This window comes from Euphorbia lathyris, chromosome 2 (genome assembly GCF_963576675.1).
Source record: "Euphorbia lathyris chromosome 2, ddEupLath1.1, whole genome shotgun sequence".
Lineage (NCBI taxonomy): Eukaryota > Viridiplantae > Streptophyta > Magnoliopsida > Malpighiales > Euphorbiaceae > Euphorbia > Euphorbia lathyris.
Genome location: NC_088911.1, coordinates 132,588,689 through 132,611,993, shown reverse-complemented (window position 1 = coordinate 132,611,993; position 23,305 = coordinate 132,588,689). Strand labels below are relative to the sequence as shown.

The following is a 23,305-nucleotide window of genomic DNA, read 5'->3' as shown; positions in this document are numbered from 1 at the left end:
TGATGAGCTTATCGGATCTCTGTTGACCCATGAGATCTCCATGAAAAACTTTGAGGCTAAAGAGAAAACTGAGGACAAGAAGCAAAAATCTCTTGTCATGAAAGCCGACTCAACCGAAGCTGACTCATCAGATGATGAGGAGATGGCCATGTTTACCAGGAAGATGAAAAAGCTGTTTAGGAAAAGCGACAAGAACAGCAAAAGGCCATTCAAAAGAAGTGATAAATACAAAGCTGAGTCTAGCGACACCAGACATAAGAAGCATAGCTCCAAGCCTGTTACGTGTTTCGAATGCCATCAAAATGGGCACATCAAGTCAAGCTATCCTACTCTGAAGAAAGAAAATAAGGGTTGTAGAAAGGCAATGGTGGCCATATGGAGTGACAATGATGAGTCAACCTCATCAGAAGCTGATGCCACTGAGTCAGCAAACATTTGCTTCATGGCTGATGAAGCTGCTGACAACTGCCTATCTGAGCAAGCTGACCTCTCCGATGAGTCTGATCATGAGGAACACTCTAATGAGGTAACATCCATATCCTTGCTCAGAAATGAAATGGTTAATGCCCTGAGTGGTCTCTATACACTGATCAAAAAGTGTAACAAGAAAATAAGAGCACTCAGCAGGCGATGTGATGAGATTGAAGAGGTCAAACTCAGTGATCTCCGACATATGCTCCAGGATAATACCAGGCAAGATGAAAATCTAAAAATCATGCATCGGTTTGTCTCGGAAGTCCAATCAAATTCTAAGAAACTGAGAAAGGACATCACCTCAATAGAACCAGCTGAGTTCATCGGGTAAGAAAAGGTTCTATCCAAATGCTGAGTATTCAGGTGCTAGTCAGTAAAGATGGTACACTCAGCAGAACAGTCAGTGTGACTGTTGTGGAAAAAGTGGACACACTATAAGGATGTGTTGGCATGCTCAGCACCATCGTGCTGATAAAAAATGGAGACATCCTCAAAGGGTAGTCTTTTGTGACTTCTGTGGAAAAGATGGCCACACCATAAATATATGCCGTCACAAAATAAAATATGATGCTTCACTTGTTCATTCTAACAAACGAAGACCCAAAAAGAATTGGGTACCTAAAGATAACTAGTTCAATTGCAGGTGAGCCTAAGATGTGCTGAGAAGTCAAAGCTATGGTATATTGATAGCGCATGCTCGAGGCATATGACTGGTGATGAAACTCAGTTCATCACACTTGTGCATAAACGAGGAGGAAATGAAAAACAAGTCAGCCTACCGAAGAAGACCCATGCTCAGCTTCCACTGACCAAAATGGAGCCACTATGTCATCACCTCAAGGGCTGACCAAAGGTAAAAATGAACCTGAAATTATCTTTGCTGACCAATATAATCCTGCAGAGATTGTTGAAACACCGATTCCTGAAAACTCAACACTACCAAAATAAATCAAGATTCCAAGAGGACACTCAGAGAAGTCCATTCTTGATGCTGTTGAGAACACCCTGATGACCAGAAATCAACTCAGGAGATATCTCAGTAATGTTGCATTCGTCTCAGTTCATGAGCCAAAGAACTTCTCAGAAGCTAAGCACGATGAATTCTGGATAAACACTATGCAAGAGGAACTTGATCAGTTCAAGAGAAAGAAGTATGGGATTTAGTGCCTAAACCGAAGAATCAAAAGACCATTGGAACGAAGTGGGTATTTCGCAACAAGTTAGATGAACAAGGTAACGTAGTCAGAAACAAAGCCAAACTTGTAGCTCAAGGTTACAGTCAGCAGGAAGGTATTGACTATGGTGAGACCTTTGCACCCGTAGCTAGATTAGAGGCAATAAGAATACTATGTGCATATGCTAGCTTTATGAACTTCAAATTGTTCCAAATGGATGTTAAGAGTGCATTTCTTAATGGAGTTATAAATGAAGAGCTTTATGTTAGTCAGTCTTTAGGGTTTGAAGATTCAAAATTTCCAAACCATGTTTATAAACTCAAAAAGGCTCTGTACGGCCTAAAGCACTCACCACGTGCTTGGTATGAAAGGCTGACCAGCTTCCTGCTGACGAGGAACTATGTCAGAGGAAAAGCTGACACAACCTTATTCATTAAGAAAAAGAGTAAAGATACCCTGTTGGCACAAATATATGTAGATGATATTATCTTTGGTGCTACTAACGAAACTATGTGCAAGGTGTTTAACAAACAGATGCAAACTGAGTTTGAGATGTCAATGATGGGAGAACTCAACTTCTTCCTTGGACTTCAAATCAAACAAGGTAAAAATGACATCTTCATTATTCAGACCAAGTATGCTAAGGAGATATTGAAGAAATTTGATATGGAAGGATGTAAGCCCATATCTACCCCAATGGGTACTGACACTGTGCTTTGTGCTGATGAGAAAGGTAAGTCGGTAGATAGCAAGTTATATCGAGATATGATTGGCTCTCTACTTTATCTAACTGCTAGTAGGCCAGACATTCAGTACTCAGTATGTTATTGTGCAAGATATCAAGCTGACCCTAAGGAATCTCACTACATAGCTATGAAAAGAATTTTTAGATATTTGCAGAGCTCAGTAAATGTAGGTTTATGGTATCCAAACACAAATGACTTCACACTCATTGGATACACTGACGCTGACTATGGACGAGACAAGCTGGAGCGTAAAAGCACTTCAGGAGGATGTCACTTCCTTGGAAGCTGTCTAGTGTCTTGGCTCAGTAAGAAGCAGTCATCAGTTGCCCTGTCAACCACTTAAGCTGAGTACATTGCTGCTGGAAGCTGTGTGGCTCAAGTCCTATGGATTAAGCAACAGCTAGAGGATTATAGAGTACAAACGAAGACAATCGAAGTCAAATGCGACAACAAAAGTGCCATTGACTTATCCAAAAATCCAATCCAACACAGTAGGATGAAGCATGTCAGCATTAGGCATCACTTCATCAGAGATCATATACTCAAGGGTGAGATCAAGCTGAACTATGCACCAACAGATGAACAGCTTGCGGATATCTTCACGAAGCCTTTGGCTCGTGAGCAGTTTAACATACTAAGGGAAGCTATTGGTATGTCTAATCCTCTTCAATAAGTTTTCTGCGCTAAATGAATGTTGAGTGATTATAATATGCCGAGTGATTATTGCTTAATAAGTAACTATCATATGCTGAGCTAACATGAATGATATAAAATCACCTTATGCTAAGTAGACATACATATTGAGTGATTACTATTTGCTGAGTTACTAAGCATGCTAAACATCCCTTTTATACGAAACAACATACTCGGAACTCCAAACGTTTAGTATTCTAGATACTGAGTAAAGCCACTTGCACAATTAATGCTAGCACGCGCATTTAAGTAGCCACCTAGGATGACGTAAGCATAATAATTAGAAAACCATGCACCGAATATGTCATTAATGCTAGAGATAACTGTCGATTGATCAACTCGAGGACAAACTGCCATTCTGACCTATCAGATCAACTCGAAACAACTATAAATAGTGGACGATTTCCCACTAATTCCTCTTTATACTTGAAATATTTGGCATTCGATTTCTCTCTCTCTAAATTCCCTAATCTTCTAAATCTCTCAAAAATCCTCAAGAAAACATGTCTAGCGATTCCCAGAACATCTCCGGCAACCAATACAACGACGACCGCTCCGATATGAACCCTCCATCTCCTGCTGAGCAGGAATATCCGAAGACCTCCATAGAGTCTCAAGAACAAACCCACAGTTAGCATGACCAATCTGTTCCCAAGGTCAGCATGCCTCGTGAAAACCCTCAAGCTGACCAAGCGACTCCGTCAAGAAAGAAGAAGGAGAAGAAGAAGAACGAAAAACCTAAGGAAAGGACATTTTCCCTAGTCTTCAAAAAAGTCAAAAATCTTAAAGTCTTCCGTTCCCGCTGGTTCTCCAAAGGATTCGTAGAAGTTGAGAAGCCCTTTTGCGAGTGGATTTCAAAAAATGGCTGGACCGAACTCTTCTCTCTCCCTGGAACCACTTATCTGCAGTTAGTGAGGGAATTCTACACGAACCTAAGAGTAGCAGATGATGACAACGACTATATGGTTACCAAGGTCAAGAACAAGGATATCATCATCAATCCATCTTATCTCACTAAACTGTTAAAGCTGAAGGAAAAAAGGATCTGAACTCAGGTGCACGAACGACTACCTGCGCGTAAATTACGTTGTTGAGTTCTGTAAACCCAAGAACCACAAAGGAGAAATCACCAGCACCTGCATGGGCCAGCCTAAAAAACAAGCCCACTATATCCTGAACAACTTCCTGTTCCCCAAGGTCAATTCCTTCTCCTCAGCTTCCAACTTTGAGCAGTGCTTCATCTGGCACATGCTGAACTACAAGCCGCTCAACATGCCCGTATTTCTCATCGGAGCATTTCAAAGAAGCACCGGGATCCTCAGGATGGGTTCTCTCATCACCAGAATACTTCAAGATCACCAGGTCAGCTTAATAGAGGAAATTGAGATTGAGGGCATTGAAATCACCACAGCAGTGCTGTTTGTCTTAGCTCACTGTCAACCTATCAAACCCAAGAAAGGAAAGGGGGCTATGGTTGAAGAAGCATCGGCTGAGGAAGATATGGTTGAAGGGGATAATATGGTTGAAGAAGCACATGCTGAGCTAACCAAGAAAGGGAAGAAAGTTATGGTTGAAAAAGAACCCGCCGAGCGCACTAGGCAGCACAGAAAGAGGAAAGCTGACCAATCCTCAACCAAAGACATTAACACAACTTCGAAGAAGCTTAGGATAATATCTAGTGCTAAGAAAGCTGCTCTTGCTGAGCAAGCTCAAGAGAAACCTAAGTCAGCTGAGAAACAGAAAAGGCAAGTTGAGCCTGAGGAAGAAAGTGAGGAAACACCTGATCAGCCTTTGAAGAGGAAGAAAACCTCTGGGTTGAAGCCGATAGATGCTAACCCACTTGACTTTGTGATTACAAAGGAATCACACTTCGTGCGAAGTCAAGAAATTGATCTAGAGAAGACTCATTGTGATCAGGAGGAAGAACAGGGCGGTACTGAGGGTCAGCCTCAAGCTGATAAGATGGGTTCTGCTGAGCCAAGTAACACAGGTGCTGCTGAGCAACCTGCTGAGAACCAAGCTGAGTCACTAGTGAAGGACAAGGTTGTGAAAGGCCTTGATGATGACCTTGGACTCAACTCTTCCTCTGAGTCCCTTGACTCTATTGTTTCTGATCCTTCTCCTCAAACCCACACTTAAAAGGACAGCATAGAAAAGCAGTTCAAACGTAAGGCTCTGAAACCCAAAGTTATAGACTTATTGGATGAATCTCCGCTGAGGGACCCAATCACTGATCTCACTGGGCTTCAGTTCTAGTTCTTCACAGACATCATTGAACCCACTCCCGACCAAGTGAAGGAAAAACAAGCCTCTGTTTCTCGAGCTGAGGAACAGACCGACCCAAAAGCTAATAAGGGTCCAATCTTTGCCGACACTTCTGCTCATCCTTCCACTGAGCAAGTGCTCGAAGTCCATGCTGCTCAACCCAACGAGTTAGCAAAGGAAACTCCTCCTGCTCAAGCCAGCTCTGAGTTGCCTCATCCTGAAAACTCTACTCAACCTCAGATGGATACTGAGCAGGTTAATAACTCTGCTAATCCAACTCTTCCTACTCCTATCAAGCAGACAGAAAACCAGTCAGCTCTTGCTGATGGCCTAAATAAAAGTGCAGCTGCTGACCAAGCTGGCACATCCACTTCCGGGCAGCACCAAACACCTCCTCCATCCGGTGCTGACAATATTACAGCCCCTGAGCATATCACTGATGAATCCTACACCTATCTGAATGCTTCTGAGTCTGGAAGGAAAATCATTCACTCAGCTCACACTCTACTTCAAGATATTCATCAGTCTCATGCCGATGCTGCTGGGTCTATTCCTGCTAAGCCAACACAATTCTCCTCGGTCACTCAACTTCTGACCGAACTTAAGGGTCTCAAGGAACTGATGAGTGTCATAACTTCCTTAGTCTCTCAGCAACCCAAGCAAGAATCCATAGTGAAGCTGGCCGAACTCCAGCTGATGATGGTGAATCACATGAACTCCATCCAACATCAAATTAATGCCTTATCAGCTGCGAACTCAACATCGGCAACCTCTGTTGAGGTCAATCACCTTTTCTCCTAGCTGTCCTCTGAGCTGACCAGAGCTCGTGACCTTATCTCCTCCTCGTCTCAATGCTCCATCGAATAGATGGTGAAGCCATTCGCCTACTCAACCTAAGCAAAGAGGAAATGGACACTGACCAAGTCAAGACCAATGAGATTCTGCAATGCACTCAATCCATACTTGCGCATGTCCGACACACAAATGTTCAACGTCAGTCATATGATATTGCGCTGCTCAGGATGTACTATCAATCCTATGCACGGATGACTACATCAATAACTTGGATCGGGAAATCTCAAGAGTATTTACTCAGTATGCTCAGTGCAAACATAAAAATCCCCGCCTCAAGTATGGCCGATGGCGTGCATGTCTTTAAAGGTCTAAGGGAGAGTACGAGTCAAATGCAACAGTATTCCTCGATACTGACTCGTGTTGTTCTTTAAGGGACTTTCTATGCTCCTCCTCCTCCATCTCGTGATGCTGGCAAAACGGGGGAGAAAGATCAAACGAAGCAAGCTGATGGAACTCAGCAGAAACTAGGGGAGAAAGATAAGTCTAAGCAACCTGCTGCCGGAACTCAGCAGAAGCCTGGTTCAACTTCTGCTGTCCCGAGCAATCCAAGTCAGCAACAAAGAACAGCCAATGGCAAGGGCAAATCTAACCAAGTTCAAGTCAACATGAAGAAATAGATTAGAAATAGTCTTAGTTTATGACTTGTAACTTTATATCTGGCGTGTTCTATTTTTTGAGCTGACTATCTATATTAGCATCTTTTTCTACAAACTGACCATATTTATGATGCTTACTTGTTGTGTTTATATGCTGATCTATCTCATTTAACCATCCATTGAACAACAACAAATTATAACTTGTGAACATGAAAAGTTAACAAATACAAAATTACTCAGCACGCTTCAAACTCCGATACCTATATTTAAAACTGAGTAATGACTAATTGTTCCAAGTATTGACCTTCTTCAGAAACTGACCTTAGGCTCTTTTCGATTAAATCTTAGAAGATTTAGAAATTGAACTAAGTCAGTGGACTCAAGTCTTAGTCTCACTCATATTAGATCTTAGAAGGTTTAGAGTTGAACTAAGTCAACAGATGTAACCCTTACGGGGGAGTTATCTCAGAAGAATAAAAAGGTCATCAATCATGAGGGATGCTCAAACACTGAGTTCCTTGATTAAATATTTTTGCCAACATCAAAATGGGGGAGTTTGTTGAAACACCTTTCCACATGATTTTGATTTGACAAAATTATTTAAGTTAATCCCATGATTAAGACAATTAAATTTAAGTGCTTTGGTTTAATTGTACTAATGTGTTTGTTCAATGTTGAGTATATTAACTAACGAGAACAGGAGCTAAGTGTTCATAAAAAGAAACACAGAACGAAGTCAGCATGAGCAAAGACACACAGCAGAAGCTGAGTAGAATGTAACTCAGCCCCGTTAAAAGAAAAGTCTTCTTCTGAATAACGCTTGAAGGCAAAGCTGACCGAAGAAGCTGAGTAGAATGTGACTCAACATAGATAAAGAAAAAGATTGAAGGCAAAGCCGATCAAGTCAAGCTGTGTATTCATCAGGACAACGCCAATGATCCATTGACTAGAAGACAAAGTCCGACACAGGTCTGCACTAATTCAGAAGCCTCGAAAATGTGATCAAAGACCTTCTTGAGACGCATCGATCACCTGGCATTTGGCAAGAAGACAAAACTGGCGCTAGAAGATGAACCTGGCGCAAGAAGACGAAACTGGCAAGCCTGACGCCTGCTAAAATCAGACGACAGGATTGGCCTGTGATTTTGGAAGCTGACCAATGAATGACGATTGAAGACCGTTACTCCCAACGGATATGTCGAAATTCAAATGATTTGAAGCTTCAGAATTCACTATAAAAGGACAAGTTCATCACTTGGATCCTTACGACACATACAAGACAATATAGACAGAAAAGCAAAGCTTCACAAGAGTGAAAATCTAAAATAGAAGCTGTCTGAAATCAAAGCAAGTTCTTACACCCAATTTCCAATCATTGTGTAAAAGTCTAGAGTGAATTTGTATTCATCTAAAGTGTTCTTCATTTAGAGAGAACAATCCTGTATCGATTGTAAAGGTTAGAAGAGTGAAGCTGAGTACTCAGTTTTAGTACTCAGCGGTAGAGAAAATCTGAGTATTCGGTTATAGCGCTCAGTAGGATTGAGTAGACGAATAGAGGACGGTACTCTTACATACTCAATTTCTTTGTAAACGGTTTGTGCTCTACCTTTAAAGAGCTCAGTAGTGGATTGAAAAAGCCCGGAGAGATTCTGGGGACTGGACGTAGGCGGTGAGGCCGAACCAGGATAAGACTGCTGAGTAATCTCTAACCCTTTCTTTTGATATATATGTATGTGTTGCTTACTTAAATTACTCAATATATAATTTGTATAAGCCGATGCTGAGTAATCAGAGTGGTGAGTCGGAATCTGACCTAAAGTGTTATCTCCCAACTCACAATTGAAACAGCTCTAGTCAGTGTCTGATTAAAGCTGTCTCACACTTCACTCAGCCTTGCTGACCTAAAGCTGAGTTAAAATATCAAACATTTAATTAAGTCAACATTATTAAGCGAAAAAGTTATATTAGTTCCTAACCCTCCTTGGAACTAATCATATTAAGTTACACGGGACCAACACATAATGCTTGTCCTTAGAGTGAAATTTATATACAGAAAAATCTAATAGAATGAAACATCGATGAATAAATTGACGGAACACTTAGAAGGAAATAGACATTTCGCTAGGAATTAACTGGAAACTTGAGGAAAGTCTTGGCAGGTTTTGACCTGACGAAGATTGGGCCCTATCTTTTATTGTACATAAGCTTTCCATTTGTTTTTGTAGATGAAAGTCCAAATTACCCTTAGTTATTTACATACAAATTTTATCTTTTAGTTTCAAATTTAATCTAAATAGTTTTAATAAAATTTATGAAATATGTATACATCAAAATTTATATAATTGTATATACTAATCATTAAAAATGTATTTTTATTCTCTTAAATTTTTATTTTTTAATATAATGTTTTTAAACTAACATTAAATATTAATATTTTTTTTAAAAAAATCAAGTATTTTTTTCTTCATTTATAAAATTTGTTAGAGATATATAAAAATTACTTTTTATATAGTTTTTCCCTTATTTGATAATTTTTGAAATATTTTTCATTCATTTTTTTAGTCAATAAAATTTAGGCTACTAAATTAAAGTTCTATGATTATATAAAATTTAATAAACAAATTACTCAATGTTGTAGAGATTATGTAGGAAAAAAGGAGAAAAAACTAGAGGTGTCAAAATGGCTAAAAAGATTGACCCAACCTATTTAATAAATGGGTTGACCCAATCCAATCCATTTAATAAATGGGTTGTAATAACCTATTTGTATAGAGGTCAAAATGACCCAACCCATTTATTAAATGGGTTACATGGGTTGACCCATTTAACCCATTTAACTAAATCTAATTAAAAATTTGTTCATTTGAATTTCAATTAACATACACGTAAAAAACTATTAGTCCAAATAATGTAATGTTCTATAAAATCAAACAACAATATAGTAATCATCCAAATCATCAAGAATTTTTGAAATTCCAGAATTTTCGAAATCTCAGAATTTTCAAAATTCTAGAATTTACGGAATTTCTGAATTTTTGAAATTTTAGAATTTTTGATATTCCAGATTCTGAAATTTCAGATTTTGGAATTTCAGAATTTTCAAAATTTTTGAATTTTTGAAATTCCAGAATTTTTGAAATTCTAGAATTCTTCAGATTCTGGAATTCTAGAATTTTTCAAAATTCCAAAATTTCCAAAATTTCAGAATATCTGGAATTTCTGAATTTTTGAAATTCTAGAATTTTCAGATTCTAGAATTTTAGAATTTTGGAAATTCTAGAATTTTAGAATTTTTGAAATTCCAGAATTTTCATATTCTGGAATTTCAGAATTTTTGAAATTCTAGAATTTCCAGATTCTGGAATTCTATTATTTTTCAAAATTCCAAAATTTCTGAAATTTCAGAATATCTGGAATTTCTGAATTTTTGAAATTCCAGAATTTCCAGATTCTGAAATTTCAGAATTTTGGAAATTCTAGAATTTTAGAAAATTCTAGAATTTTAGAATTTTCGAATTCTAGAATTTCAGAATTTTCATATTCTGGAATTTCAGAATTTTTGAAATTCTAGATTTTCCATATTTTGGAATTCTTCAGATTCTGAAATTCCAGAATTCTTCAGATTCTGGAATTTCAGAATTTTTGAAATTTTGAAATTCCCGAATATGAAAATTCTGGAATTTTTGAATTTTGGAATTCTAGAATTTCTGATCTATGAAAACATGAAACCATATGTTTTTTTAAATTAACCCTTAATTTTATAAGTTTTCTTTTGAGAATATATAATTCAATATTTCATGGAATTAGAGAATATTATTTTTTGTTTTAGACGTTTTGTATGATAAATAAAAAAATATATTTATTAATTATTAAATAAATGAATGTTTTGACGAAATTATTTATTGGGTTGTCGTCACAGCCTCACATCCTCGCATTTTATAAATAAATAAATATATTATTTCAAAGAAACTATATATAATGAATTGAAAAATCTACTAATATTAAAGAATAAGTATGAAAAGAATAATATGAAGAGAATAATTCTGATTTAGTGGATGAATAATTCAAATTTCATTCAATAATTCAGATTTACTAATATTAAAGTAGGGATAATTACTAATTTGACCCAATCAAGGATCCCAATTTACATATCTAACCCACCTTGCCTCAAAGTTACCAAATTAGACATTTTCACCCATTTTGGACAAAACTAACCTTAGTTCTATTTGATGAATCGATCTTCTTCTTCTTCTTCTTCTTCTTCCTCCTCCTCCTTCTCCTCCGCTTCATCCGCTTCTTCTTCTTCTTCTTCTTCTTCTTCTTCTTCTTCTCTGTTTCAACTTCTTCTTCAGTTCATCTTCTTCAATTTCTGATACCAATCGTTAGCGATTTTTTAGATTTTTGACATATTATGTTCAATTTCCCGTACAAATGGTATATTTTTTGCTTATACGCTTGCTTTTCTCGTTGGTTTTCCCTCTTTCATCATCTGTAATGGTATCGTTTCAATTTCCTCTATTTTCCCATAATTTTTTCCATTTTCCTCCATTGCTGTCGCATTTGTGATGAAATTGTCGCATTTCGTCACAAATGCGACAAGAACTGTCGCATTTCGTCGCAAATGCGACAAGAGTTGTCTCATTAACAAATGCGACAGTTCTTGTCGCATTTGCGACGAAATGCAACAGTTCTTGTCGCATTTGCGACGAAATGCGACAATTTCGTCACAAATGCGACAACAATGGACGAAAATGAAAATAAAATTATGGAAAATAGAGGAAATTGAAACGATACCATTAAAGATGAAGAAAGAGGCAAAACCAACGAGAAAAGCAAGCGTATAAGCAAAAAATATGCCATTTGTACGGAAAATTGAACATAATATGTCAAAAATCTCAAAAATCGTTAACGATTGGTATAAGAAATTGAAGAAGATGAAGAAGTTGAAACGAAGAAGAAGAAGAACAAGAAGCGGATGAAGCGGAGGAGGAAGAAGAAGAAGAAGAAGAAGAAGAAGATCGATCGATTCATTAAATAGAACTAATGTTAGTTTTGTCCAAAATGGGTGAAAGTGTCTAATTTGGTAACTTTGAGGTAAGGTGGGTTAGATATGTAAATTGGGGTCCTTGATTGGGTCAGATTAGTAATTATCCCTATTAAAGAATAAGTATTTGTGGTTGTTTTAAGATGAATAAGAAACTAATGGGTTATTGGGTTGACCCTGCCAAAAACCTATTCAACCCTTTTATTATATAGGTTAAATGGCTCAACCTCTTTATGACCCAGTCCATAAAAGGGACAACCCTAACCTATTTAAATGATGGGTTAAATGGGTCAATAAATGGGTTATGACTCATTTTGACAGCTCTAGAAAAAACATAAAAAAAAGGAAAAATAGTTGTTTTATTATTAAAACATAGAATAAAGGGTAATTTTGGTATTTTGAAATTTATTTGGTATAGTTTGACCATTGACTCAAACATAAAGATTAAGGAGTTGATGAAAACAAAAACTAAAGGATTATATAATTATTTTTAAAAACAGAAGGACTAACTAGTGTATTAAATAAAAACTCAATGATCTTATATTTATTTACCCTTTATATAAAGTTAAGAGAAAGGATTGTCTCAAATTAATAAAAAAATCATAGTAGTTATGTTTAACGACAAAAAGACCTCAGTAATATATAAACTTATATAAATTGATTAGATTGAGGCTATAATTTTTTTTATTGCATAACAATTTATTTTCAATGTTTGCTTTTTTTATATATATAAGTACATTTAGAGCCAACTTGGTGTGGGAGGAGTTTCGTCATAACTAAATTCAACTCTAAGCATTAGCAAGACTATAAAAAAACTATTACAAAAAGTGATTACTGAAATCATATTGATGTACGCTATGGTGGAAACTAAGTTGGTATAAAAAAACACTATAGAGATATAAACTACACCTGACATTGGATCTCCATCACACCATCACTCCTTGAATCAGTTGTCGGTATTGGCTTAATCGATCTACCCTAATTTACGAGAGATAGGAGAGTCAGATATAGTTCATAATGCTTGTCCGTTTTAGAGTGAAATTTATGAGAAATTATACTATGTGCCAGGCATACCACATCAGATTCTGATGTGGTATACCATGACCAATAAAAATTTGATACGTCTTAATAACATCCACTAGTTGAGTTTTTTTTTTTTATTGATTTTGTTACTGGATGGGAACAATTTACCATGTCTCGCAAGAATACTGCCGGCAATCTCACCAGCACTGCTCTCCCCATCTCCTTCTCCGGCCACCATCTAACGTGTTATTTTATTTTTTTTATAATTGATAAAAAAAAGTAAATACTCAATTTATGTTATCCCTTCTTCTTCCCAAAAACTAGGGCCGTCTTAAATATTTTTGGGACTCTGTGCTAAATGAAATAAAATTAGACCTTATTTATTAAAAAAATTAATACTTTCAAAATGAAACACCAAAATACTTTTAACTTGATTTTTAACCTACTAAATATAATAAAAATAATTAAATTAGATATTGTATAATCATAATAATAAAAACTGGACCTCTTAAGACTCTTAGAGCGTTAATTTTCTGGATACGTTAATATTCACTTAATTTTTCACATAATAATAATACTTTATTTAGATTTGTATAATAAAAAAAAACTAGGCCCTCTTAAATTCGGGGTCCTATGCGAGAGAACTCCTTGTACACCCTTCTCCTACTCCCCTACCAAAACAGATCTGACCCAACCCTCACAACCTCCATTCCGACCACCACCACCTCCGCGCCGACCACCATTATTTTATTCTGTTGCTGACCACCATCACCTCATTCCATTGCCCACCCATTTCGAGTTTCGATGCTAATTTCGAATTTCTCTTGAATCGCATTTTCTTCTCTAAAGTAGCTTTCAATTGTATTAACAACTTTCAATTTTTCCACAATCCCAGAAATTATGGATGCAGGTGAACTTAGTGGTTGACACCAACTTATTTCATTGATCCTTTTCTTGCTTAGAAACAAAGCTCTAAAGTAAATCAGCCTTCATCTTGCACTATAACCAGGAATGAATTAAGGTGGCGGTGGTCGACGTTGGGACGATATGATAGTAGTCGGCGCCGAGGTGGTGGTCGTCGATGGAGCTAATGGTGGTTGAACTTGACCCGGTTTTAGAAAGTAAAGGCACCGCATAAATTGAATATTATTTATTTATTAATTATAAAAAAATAACAGATGGTTAAATTTTATTGGGTATGACATACCACATCAGAATCTGACATACCGTAAAATTTCTCGAAATGTATATACAGAAAAATCTAATAGAATGAAACACCGATGAATAAAGGAAATAGACCTTTCGCTAGGAATTAACTGGAAACTTGAGGAAAGTCTTGACAGATTTTGACCTCACAAAGATTGGGCCCTATCTTTTATTGTACATAAGCTTGTTCCTGGGCTTCATATTACCGGCTATATACTTTAATAGAAGGTTAAATTGCTGATGTGATGCGTTGACCAGTTACAATTACTAGCTGTACACTTTAGTAGGAAGTTACCAAAAAATTATATAGTTTTATGTGAAAAATTGAAAATTATACACCAAATTATGAAATAAGACAAATATTGTACACCACAAATATAATTTGCTCTCATTTTCTGTTTTGAAGTTTTAATTATTTTATTTGTTTGGATAAATTACATTAATGTCTCTTCAATTTTGCTCTTATTTTTAATATACCTCTAAACTTAAAAATATAAGGTGCTGTTTAATAAAACTGAAAATTAAGTGCTGAAAAAATAAGTACGAAATTTTAAGTGCTGAATATTATAAGTGCTGAAAATATTGAGTGATATAATTATTATAAAAATATTAGTTAATAATGTTTAACTTTAAATGTCAAGTTAAATATTTTGACTTACCAAAATAAGTGTTTTTTAACTTAATTTATTAATTTAAGTGGTGAAGAAATAATTGTTGAAACACATCAAATGCACTTAAAATAAATAAGTGCTTAATATTTTAATTTAAATCATTAAGTGGCTTATCAAATAAGGTCTAACATTATGATCTATAAAATTTGCAATTTAGTAACATAATGGTCCATTTTACTGTTGATAAAGATGCAAACTCTAATAGTAGATAACCCTCTATTGTAAAACCAGTAAAAATGACATTCTAAACAATTTTAACTTTTAAATTTTGAGGCCATTTAGATGTTATTTAACTTTAACAAAAACACTGCATTTTTAGAGAAAAAAATCTAAAAAAATGGTGACTTGAAAAATCTAAACAAACGGTTTCATAGAATATATGGCTTTAAGTAATTTTAATTACTTTTTAATTTGAGATCATGTTTGATCATTTTAGCTTGATAAGCTGCGAAAGGAATCATCATATTTGTAAAAATAAAGTTTATAAATTAAAATGTAAAAGGAATCATATTAGTAAATATAAATTTTATTGATTAAAGTTCAGGTCCATAATAAAAGTAGAAGTAAAGTTGTAAAAAATGGTGTAATTTTTTTTTTCTATCTTTCTAAAAACTTTAGTCCCACTCTATAATTATTTAAAGGGTATTAGTTAAAAAAAATTATTTATAAAGGGCTGTTTTATACGTTGATTATAAAAAAACTATCATTATAGTGCATAGAGCACTGTAATGGTAACAAAATCAAAGGGACTCTGTAATAGTAGAGTCCCTTCATTTCATTTAATGTTGCAGTGCAATATTTGGACAGTGGCTTTAACGGAGAAGAGAATTAGTAAAAATAAAAAGAAATATAAAAAAATTATATATAATTTTTTAATTAAATAAAAATATTAATATTAAATAAAAATTTAGTAATAATAATATTTATTGGGATAATGATTAAATTTGATCCTAATGATTTTAGATTTGGTTCACTAAAAAAAACCTCTATAACAACACTTTTTAAAAAGCACTTTTCAAAACCGTCACTACAGAAAACTTAAATATTTACCATTATTAATTTTTTATTATCTAACCCTACCTTACACTTTTCTTTCTTTCTCATATACGGACAGTATTTACCATTATTAATTTTTTATTATCTAACCCTACCTTACACTTTTCTTTCTTTCTCATATACGGACAGTATCGATGATCTCCAATGTGAAGTTCTCTCGTTCAAAAATCAGAGTAAAAACCCTAAATCAGCTTATTCCTTGTCGCTCCCCAGGTTCTCTCTCGCGCTCGCTCTCTCTCTCTCCCGGCAACAAAGGCCATCTGCGTCTGAGGTGGAAAATATCGCGCCAAGTTATCTCTCTCTGATATTCAAGCGGTTTCCATCATCTGATTTCGTCCTCTTAGATCTAATCTAAGTTCTGTTGTTTTCAAATCATTGAGGTGTTTAGTTCTTACTCAGGTAAATCAATTTTCAATTTTCAATCTCCATTGTCTTGAATTTGGATCTAATCTCCTCTGTTTTTTCTCTGTTTCATCGGTTGACTAGTTTCTAGGTAATTTGTGAAAGATTGTCCCATGAATTGTCTTCACTTTGTTGATATGGCTTTGTTTGTACTATGTTTTATGAAGGTAATTTGTGATGCATACACTTCAGCTGGTGAGCCAAGACTGCAAGGCTGTTGTTTCAGGTAATTAACTCACATCTTAAGTTCCTTTTCAATTCACTTCACTTCACATTGCTATTGATATTGCTTTGTTATAGTTAACGTTCATTATTCAATGAACGAAGTTGATAAAGTTCGATATTGCTTTGACCTGTGTTCTTGCTGTTAATTACTTCGATAGATTCATTTCTAGTTTAATGTTTACAAGAGATAAACCATGGATGCCTCAACTTGCTGCCGTTGCTTGTTTGTTTTTGGCTGCTAAAGTGGAGGAGACTCAAGTTCCTCTTCTTCTAGACTTGCAAGTATGTATTGCATTCCTAGTGTTTGTTAAAATGCCTCAATCCGTTTTTCTACAACAAATTTGTGCTTTTTTTAATTAGGTGGAGGAATCCAAGTATGTGTTTGAGGCCAAGACTATAAAGAGAATGGTGCTTCTTGTGCTCTCTACTCTTCAGTGGAGGATGAATCCTGTTACCCCAATTTGCTTCTTTGATCACATAATTAGGAGGCTTGGACTTAAAAACCATTTGCATTGGGAATTTTTGAAAAGATGTGAGCTTTTGCTTCTCTCTGTCATTTCTGGTATGCAATTCAACTGCCTATCACTGAATCTAGCTTTAGCATCAGATATCGAATGCAAAAGACATGAATGTTACTTAAACGGTCATATTAATAACCTCAACTTGATTTGCAACATTTGCATTTTGTTTCAGATTCAAGATTCATGAGTTATGTACCTTCCATATTAGCAACTGCAATTATGCTGCATGTTATTAAGGAGGTTGAGCCATTTAGTCAAATGGAATACCAGAATAAGCTTTTGGATGTGATCAAAATCAGCGAGGTTTGTGTTGTCAATTTGATCCATGATCTCCTGTTGTTGTATGAAATGTAGAACTTTGTAGCTAATCAGTTCAATTCCTTTTGCTATTTTTCAACAGGAGGAAGTGAACCAGTGTTACAAGCTCATCTTGGAGCTATCAGATAAAGTGCCGAATTGATTTCACATTAGTAAATCAATCATAAATGGAATCCTAAAAAAATTGATTTCACATTAGTAAACCAAACAGAAATTCATTTCATAGGATGAATGCGTTAATAACTTTTCTTAATGTATCTGTAACTTGCAGCTTCAAATTGCTAATTTGTGAATTTCTGTTTTCTTTTTTACTAATTTCTATTTTAATAAATTGCTAATTTTATTCTTTACATGTGTTGATCTCACATTTCATAGTCACCTTGTGTTTGGAATAAATTTCTGACTTGTTTTCCATTTTATCCCAAATTGTTTCAGTTTGCCTTTTGCCATTTTATATTGCTAGAAAGATGGAGCATGCTGCTTCTACCGGTGAGGAACCCACTTTGTGAGAATAGCTTTACAAATATCATTTGATGCCATCTGAATATTAATGACACAATTTATCCTGGAAGCATATTTAACTGTCAATCTCTTCAAGGATTTTGTATACAACATCTACTTATGTAGTTTAATGATACTTCCGTTAGCTTTGCCATTTTCATGATTTTCCTGCTTAATTTTGTGTAGGCACATTTGCTTGAAGTTCAGGCTGGTGCTAGTGTTGATTCTGCTAGACAAAATTAGGCTGCTACATTTGTCAATGCAATTGTAAATGTTGGATTTGGTCAGGTAAAATATTATCAAAGTGTGGTATATCTATTTCGGTTTTGATGTTGAGTTGAGCTGTAGAATCTTCAGTTGTTCCTTAGCCTGTGCAATTTCTGTCGCTAACTGCCTGCACTCTGTATATATATATATAAGATACCACCGATCTTATGCGAGGTGTCATTTCCACACTCTCTCTTACTCTTCCATTTTCTTCATCTTCCTCTGCATATCTTACACCTAAAACCTATCTTTTCATTCGATCCTTTCCTGCTGTCCTACCACTAACTCGTTCTAGATTCCTCGCTTTCTCACCTTGTTTTGTTTCAATTTCTTATTTGATCATGCCTCGGGTAATTTTGTTAACTTTCTGAAACTCTAATTAATGTTCGAGTTGATAATTGTATTTGTTGTTTAATTGTATGTGATTAGTTAATTTGCAGAGAGGGGGCGGGCATGGATAGCAAAGGTGGAAACCAAAGGGCAGTTCAATGAGCCTTCTTCATCTGGTCAGAGTGCGGCGGTGTAGGCGCTTACGAATAGAGTTGATGGCTTGAGTATAGCGGAGACCAGTGGGCTAAGCCATGCTGCGACTCCATCATCCTTGCCAGGGGCGGAGCCAGAGGGGGCGGGGAGGGTCGGCCGACCCTCCGGCCGCCAGCAAACCCCAAGTAGAGATTTTCCGATGTGATTCCGCCCCTAGTCTGGCATCGCTGGGAGCCCCTCCCATGGCAGAGATGAAGTTACGTAGAAGAAGATGGGAGCTATTAAAAAGAAGATTGAACTGAGAGGTGAAGAAAAGAAAAGTTGCCGCAGAAGAAGATGAGAAGATGCAAAGATGCAAAGAAGGAGATAAACAGTGAAATTATTTTTTTGTATTATATTATTTTTTTTACGGTTTTGATATATGCAGCCCTTAGGGCTGCATATAAGCATTAAATACAAACAGAATATTCTTTTGTATTTTCAAGATGTTTATTTATTATGCATTGAACTTTTAAATACACCAAAATTCATTTAATGCAATCATAAATTCTTTTATATTTTCTATATTTGCATTAATTTTTTATTTTTTAAAAAGATGTCTGCATTTATTATTTCAACAGGTTATTTGTAACTGTGTTATTTCGACAGGTTATTTGTAACTTTTATTCTGTTAATAACACAGTTACAAATAATGTGTCGAAATAACACAGTTACAAATAACCTGTCAAAATGATAATGTTTGTATCTGCATACAGTTAATTGTATTTTGACGGGTTATATACAGTTTTTTGTGTGTAACTTTTATCTGTCAGACTTAAACATTATCATTTCGACAAATTATTTGTAACTGTGTTATTAGTCCGATTTTTTTTTAGATTTTAACTTAAACAATTACCTGTGAAAATATATCAAAAAAAATTTGGAGCAACTTTTGTATATAAACACAATTTTAATAAGAGTTAAAGTCTTTAGTTGTTATTGAAAAAAAAAATTCTTCATATAGTATAGCCCCTCCGACCGTTGACTCCTGGCTCCACCCCTGATCCTTGCTGTTTGGTAATGTGCAAATGCTGAATCAAGGAAATTTGCAAGGTCCAAAGACTATATGTAAGCCTAAGTCTTATGGAACAGTTACAGGACCTTCAACTGTTGAAGTTGGGTAGGTGCCTTCCCATGGAACGGCTGCTGAAGCTCAGAATAAGTCTGGAATGGAAAATTTTGAGCAAGTTATTTAAGGGGAATACAACAACAACAACAACAACAAAGCCTTAGTCCCGAAATGATTCGGGGTCGGCTAACATGAACCATCATATAAAACCGTGAAAATCAAGTCGTGTCAGCGACACAGATTCGCTCCCTCCACTCCGTCCTATCCACTACCATATTTTCCTCAATTCCCAATAAACTCATATCACTCTCGATCACCCTCCTCCAAGTTTGCTTAGGTCTTCCCCTACCCCTCACCACTACATCCCTTTGCCACTCTTCGGTTCTCCTAACCGGCGCATCAAGCGCTCTACGTCTCACATGGCCAAACCACCTTAGTCGGTTTTCTCTCATTTTATTCTCAATAGATGTGACCCCTACTTTTGTCCTAATTATTTCATTACGCACCCGGTCCTTTCTCGTGTGACCACACATCCATCTCAACATACGCATCTCCGCCACCGACATCTTATGGATGTGGCAGTGTTTCACTGCCCAACACTCCGTACCATATAACAATGCTGGTCTAATTGCCGTCCGGTAGAATTTTCCCTTCAATCTATTAGGCATGCCGGGATCACAAAGGAAACCCGTAGCACTCTTCCACTTCGACCAACCAGCTTTAATCCTATGAGCAACATCTCCATCTACTTCTCCATCCGTTTGGATAATAGATCCTAAATACCGGAAGCAATCCGAGGCCTGAACAACTCTCCCATCTAGGGTGATTGTCCCTACCTCCCTACTCCTACGGCCGCTAAACTTACACTCCAAATATTCTGTCTTACTTCGACTCAACTTAAAGCCTCTAGATTCTAGAGTTTGCCTCCATAGTTCCAACTTCATCTCCACTCCTTCTTTCGTCTCATCAACCAACACAATATCATCTGCAAACAGCATGCACCATGGTATACCATCTTGAAGTGAACTTGTTAGTTCATCCATAACGATGGCAAAAAGAAATGGGCTTAGTGCGGAACCTTGATGCACTCCAATCGTAATAGGAAACTCTTCAGTCTTCCCAACACTAGTACGTACACTCGTGCATACTCCCTCATACATGTCCTTTATGATGTCAATATATTTCCGCGAAATGCCTTTCCTTGTCAAGGCCCACCAAAGTACTTCCCTTGGTACCTTATCATATGCTTTCTCCAAGTCAATGAAAACCATATGCAAGTCTTTCTTCTTATTTCGATAGTGCTCCATTAATTGTCTCATTAGATGGATGGCTTCCATAGTTGATCTTCCCGGCATAAAGCCAAACTGGTTTTCCGAGATCTTCACCGTCCTCCTTAGCCTTTGTTCAATCACTCGCTCCCAAAGTTTCATAGTGTGACTCATTAATTTGATTCCCCGATAGTTGGCACAATCTTGGACATCGCCTTTGTTCTTATACAAAGGGATTAAGGTACTTTTCCTCCATTCTGATGGCATCTTATTGTTTCTCCAAATTTTGTTGAAGAACGTCGTCAACCATTCGATTCCTCTTTCTCCCAAACATCTCCAAATCTCAATAGGGATGCCATCAGGTCCTACTGCTTTCTTCAACTTCATCTTACTTAATGTCATTTTGACTTCACCCTTTTGAATTCTCCGCAGGCATTCATGATTTATCATATCGTGATGGATACTTATATCTCCAACATCTTGTTGGCGATCTCCATTAAATAAGTCATCAAAATAGGACCTCCATCGTTCCTTGATATCCTTATCTCCAACTAGGACTTTCTGGTCCACATCCTTCACACATTTAACTTTTCCGAGATCTCGCGTCTTCCTATCTCTCATCCGAGCAATTCTATATATGTCTCTTTCCCCTTCTTTCGTATCCAATCTTGTATACAGATCCCGATTCACCTTTGCTCTAGCATCTCGTATGACCTTCTTTACTTCCCTTTTAGCCTCTTTGTATTTTTCGTAGTTCTCGTCACTCCTACATTTCCCCAATAGTTTATAGGATTCTCTCTTACTCTTTACTGCTTGTCGTACTTCTTCTGTCCACCAAGATGTGTCCTTACCCGGTGGCATGCTACCTTTAGATTCCCCTAGAACTTCCTTCGCTACTTCCCTTATACTATGCTCCATCTTATTCCATATCGAATCTATATCTGAATCCATATTGCAAGTCCAAATATCTTTTTTGGTCATCTCATCCACAAATTTTTGTTGATTCTCCCCTTGCAATTTCCACCACTTAATCTTAGTCTCTACTTGAGGTGTTTGTTTTCTTATACATTTCCTACTTCGAAAATCTAGCACCACTACTCTATGTTGGGTTGTCGTACTCTCACCAGGGATCACCTTACAATCAATATAACTCTTTCTCCAAGCACTCCTTACTAAGAAGAAGTCAATTTGGCTCGCATTACCGCCACTCCGATAAGTCACTAAGTGGGATGTTCTCTTCATAAACCATGTGTTCATGATACTCAAGTCATAGGCTGATGCGAATTCCAAAATATCATTTCCTGCTTCATTCTTATCTCCAAAGCCATACCCTCCATGAACACTCTCAAACCCATCTCGCCTAGAACCCACGTGTCCATTGAGATCACCCCCTAGTACCATTTTTTCATCCCTAGGAACCTGTTGCACCACTTCCTCTAAGTCATCCCAAAAAGCTTGTCTTATAGACACATCTAATCCTATTTGTGGCGCATATGCACTAATGACATTCACAACCTCATCCCCTATCACTAGCTTAACACTCATAATTCTATCGCTCTTCCTAGACACCGCTACTACCTCATCAATATACTCCCTATCAATAAGAATACCTACTCCATTTCTACCCTTATCCTTTCCTGAGTACCAAAGCTTATAACCCCAAGGAGCTATCTCTCTAGCCTTGGCTCCAACCCACTTGGTTTCTTGTAGGCATAATATATTTATTCTCCTCCTCTTCATAACATCTACAATTTCAGCTAATCTTCCTGTCAAAGAACCTATGTTCCATGTCCCAAAGCGTAACCTACTACCCTTACCCCTACCCCTACCATTACCGTGGACTAGCTTATTTACCCGCAACCCTTGCATATTTGACACCACCCCCGGGTCCAGGGGTGGCGCGCCGCTTCGGGGCGACGACCTAGCAACCCTTGCACATTTATCACTACACCCGGGTCTAGGAAGTGCAGCGCGTCGCTGAGTAGGGAACGCCCCAACGGTATTTATATTATGGTTCATGTCATAAGATGTGGCTAAGTTTTACGCTGGCCGCCACAAACCTACCGCAACCCTCCTCCTTTGTCCGGGCTTGGGACCGGCTGTAAAGGCCACCAAGTGACCCTCACAGGCGGAGTTATATTGTAAAATTTTGTGGTGGATAATATTGTACAAGAAATGCAAATTGATTCCATTACATAATGTATGAAAGTATATTCCTAATCTTTGGATAAAAAATTTAGTTGATTTGATTCATTAAAGATACTTTCGAATTATATATTTTATTATAAAAAGTATTGAAATATTTATATAAAATAAAAATAATTAAAGAAAAAAAAAGTTCCAGAGGAGGTTTTAAAAGTCTCTATACGCAAAACCGTCGTAAAATGTCTAAAACCGTCGGTAACAAA

The 23,305-nt window shown here is 36.6% G+C and overlaps 1 protein-coding gene across 8 annotated transcripts; it reads left to right on the top strand.

The window, feature by feature from the left end:
* Window positions 1-15,896: 15,896 nt before the first annotated feature.
* LOC136219985 (cyclin-D3-1-like) lies at window positions 15,897-19,081 on the top strand. Of its 8 annotated transcripts, none has more exons than XM_066007620.1 (8): window positions 15,897-16,203; window positions 16,374-16,432; window positions 16,676-16,713; window positions 16,792-16,993; window positions 17,125-17,255; window positions 17,353-17,759; window positions 17,958-18,059; window positions 18,479-19,081. In XM_066007620.1, exons 2-6 carry the CDS (start codon window positions 16,384-16,386, stop codon window positions 17,410-17,412), a joined length of 480 nt encoding a protein of 159 aa, XP_065863692.1. In that variant the 5' UTR covers window positions 15,897-16,203; window positions 16,374-16,383; the 3' UTR covers window positions 17,413-17,759; window positions 17,958-18,059; window positions 18,479-19,081. The 8 variants fall into 8 exon arrangements, with proteins under 8 accessions (XP_065863692.1, XP_065863693.1, XP_065863688.1 ...); XM_066007621.1 differs by having other exon boundaries at window positions 15,898-16,203; window positions 16,617-16,713; XM_066007616.1 differs by having other exon boundaries at window positions 15,898-16,203; window positions 16,602-16,713.
* Window positions 19,082-23,305: the final 4,224 nt, after the last annotated feature.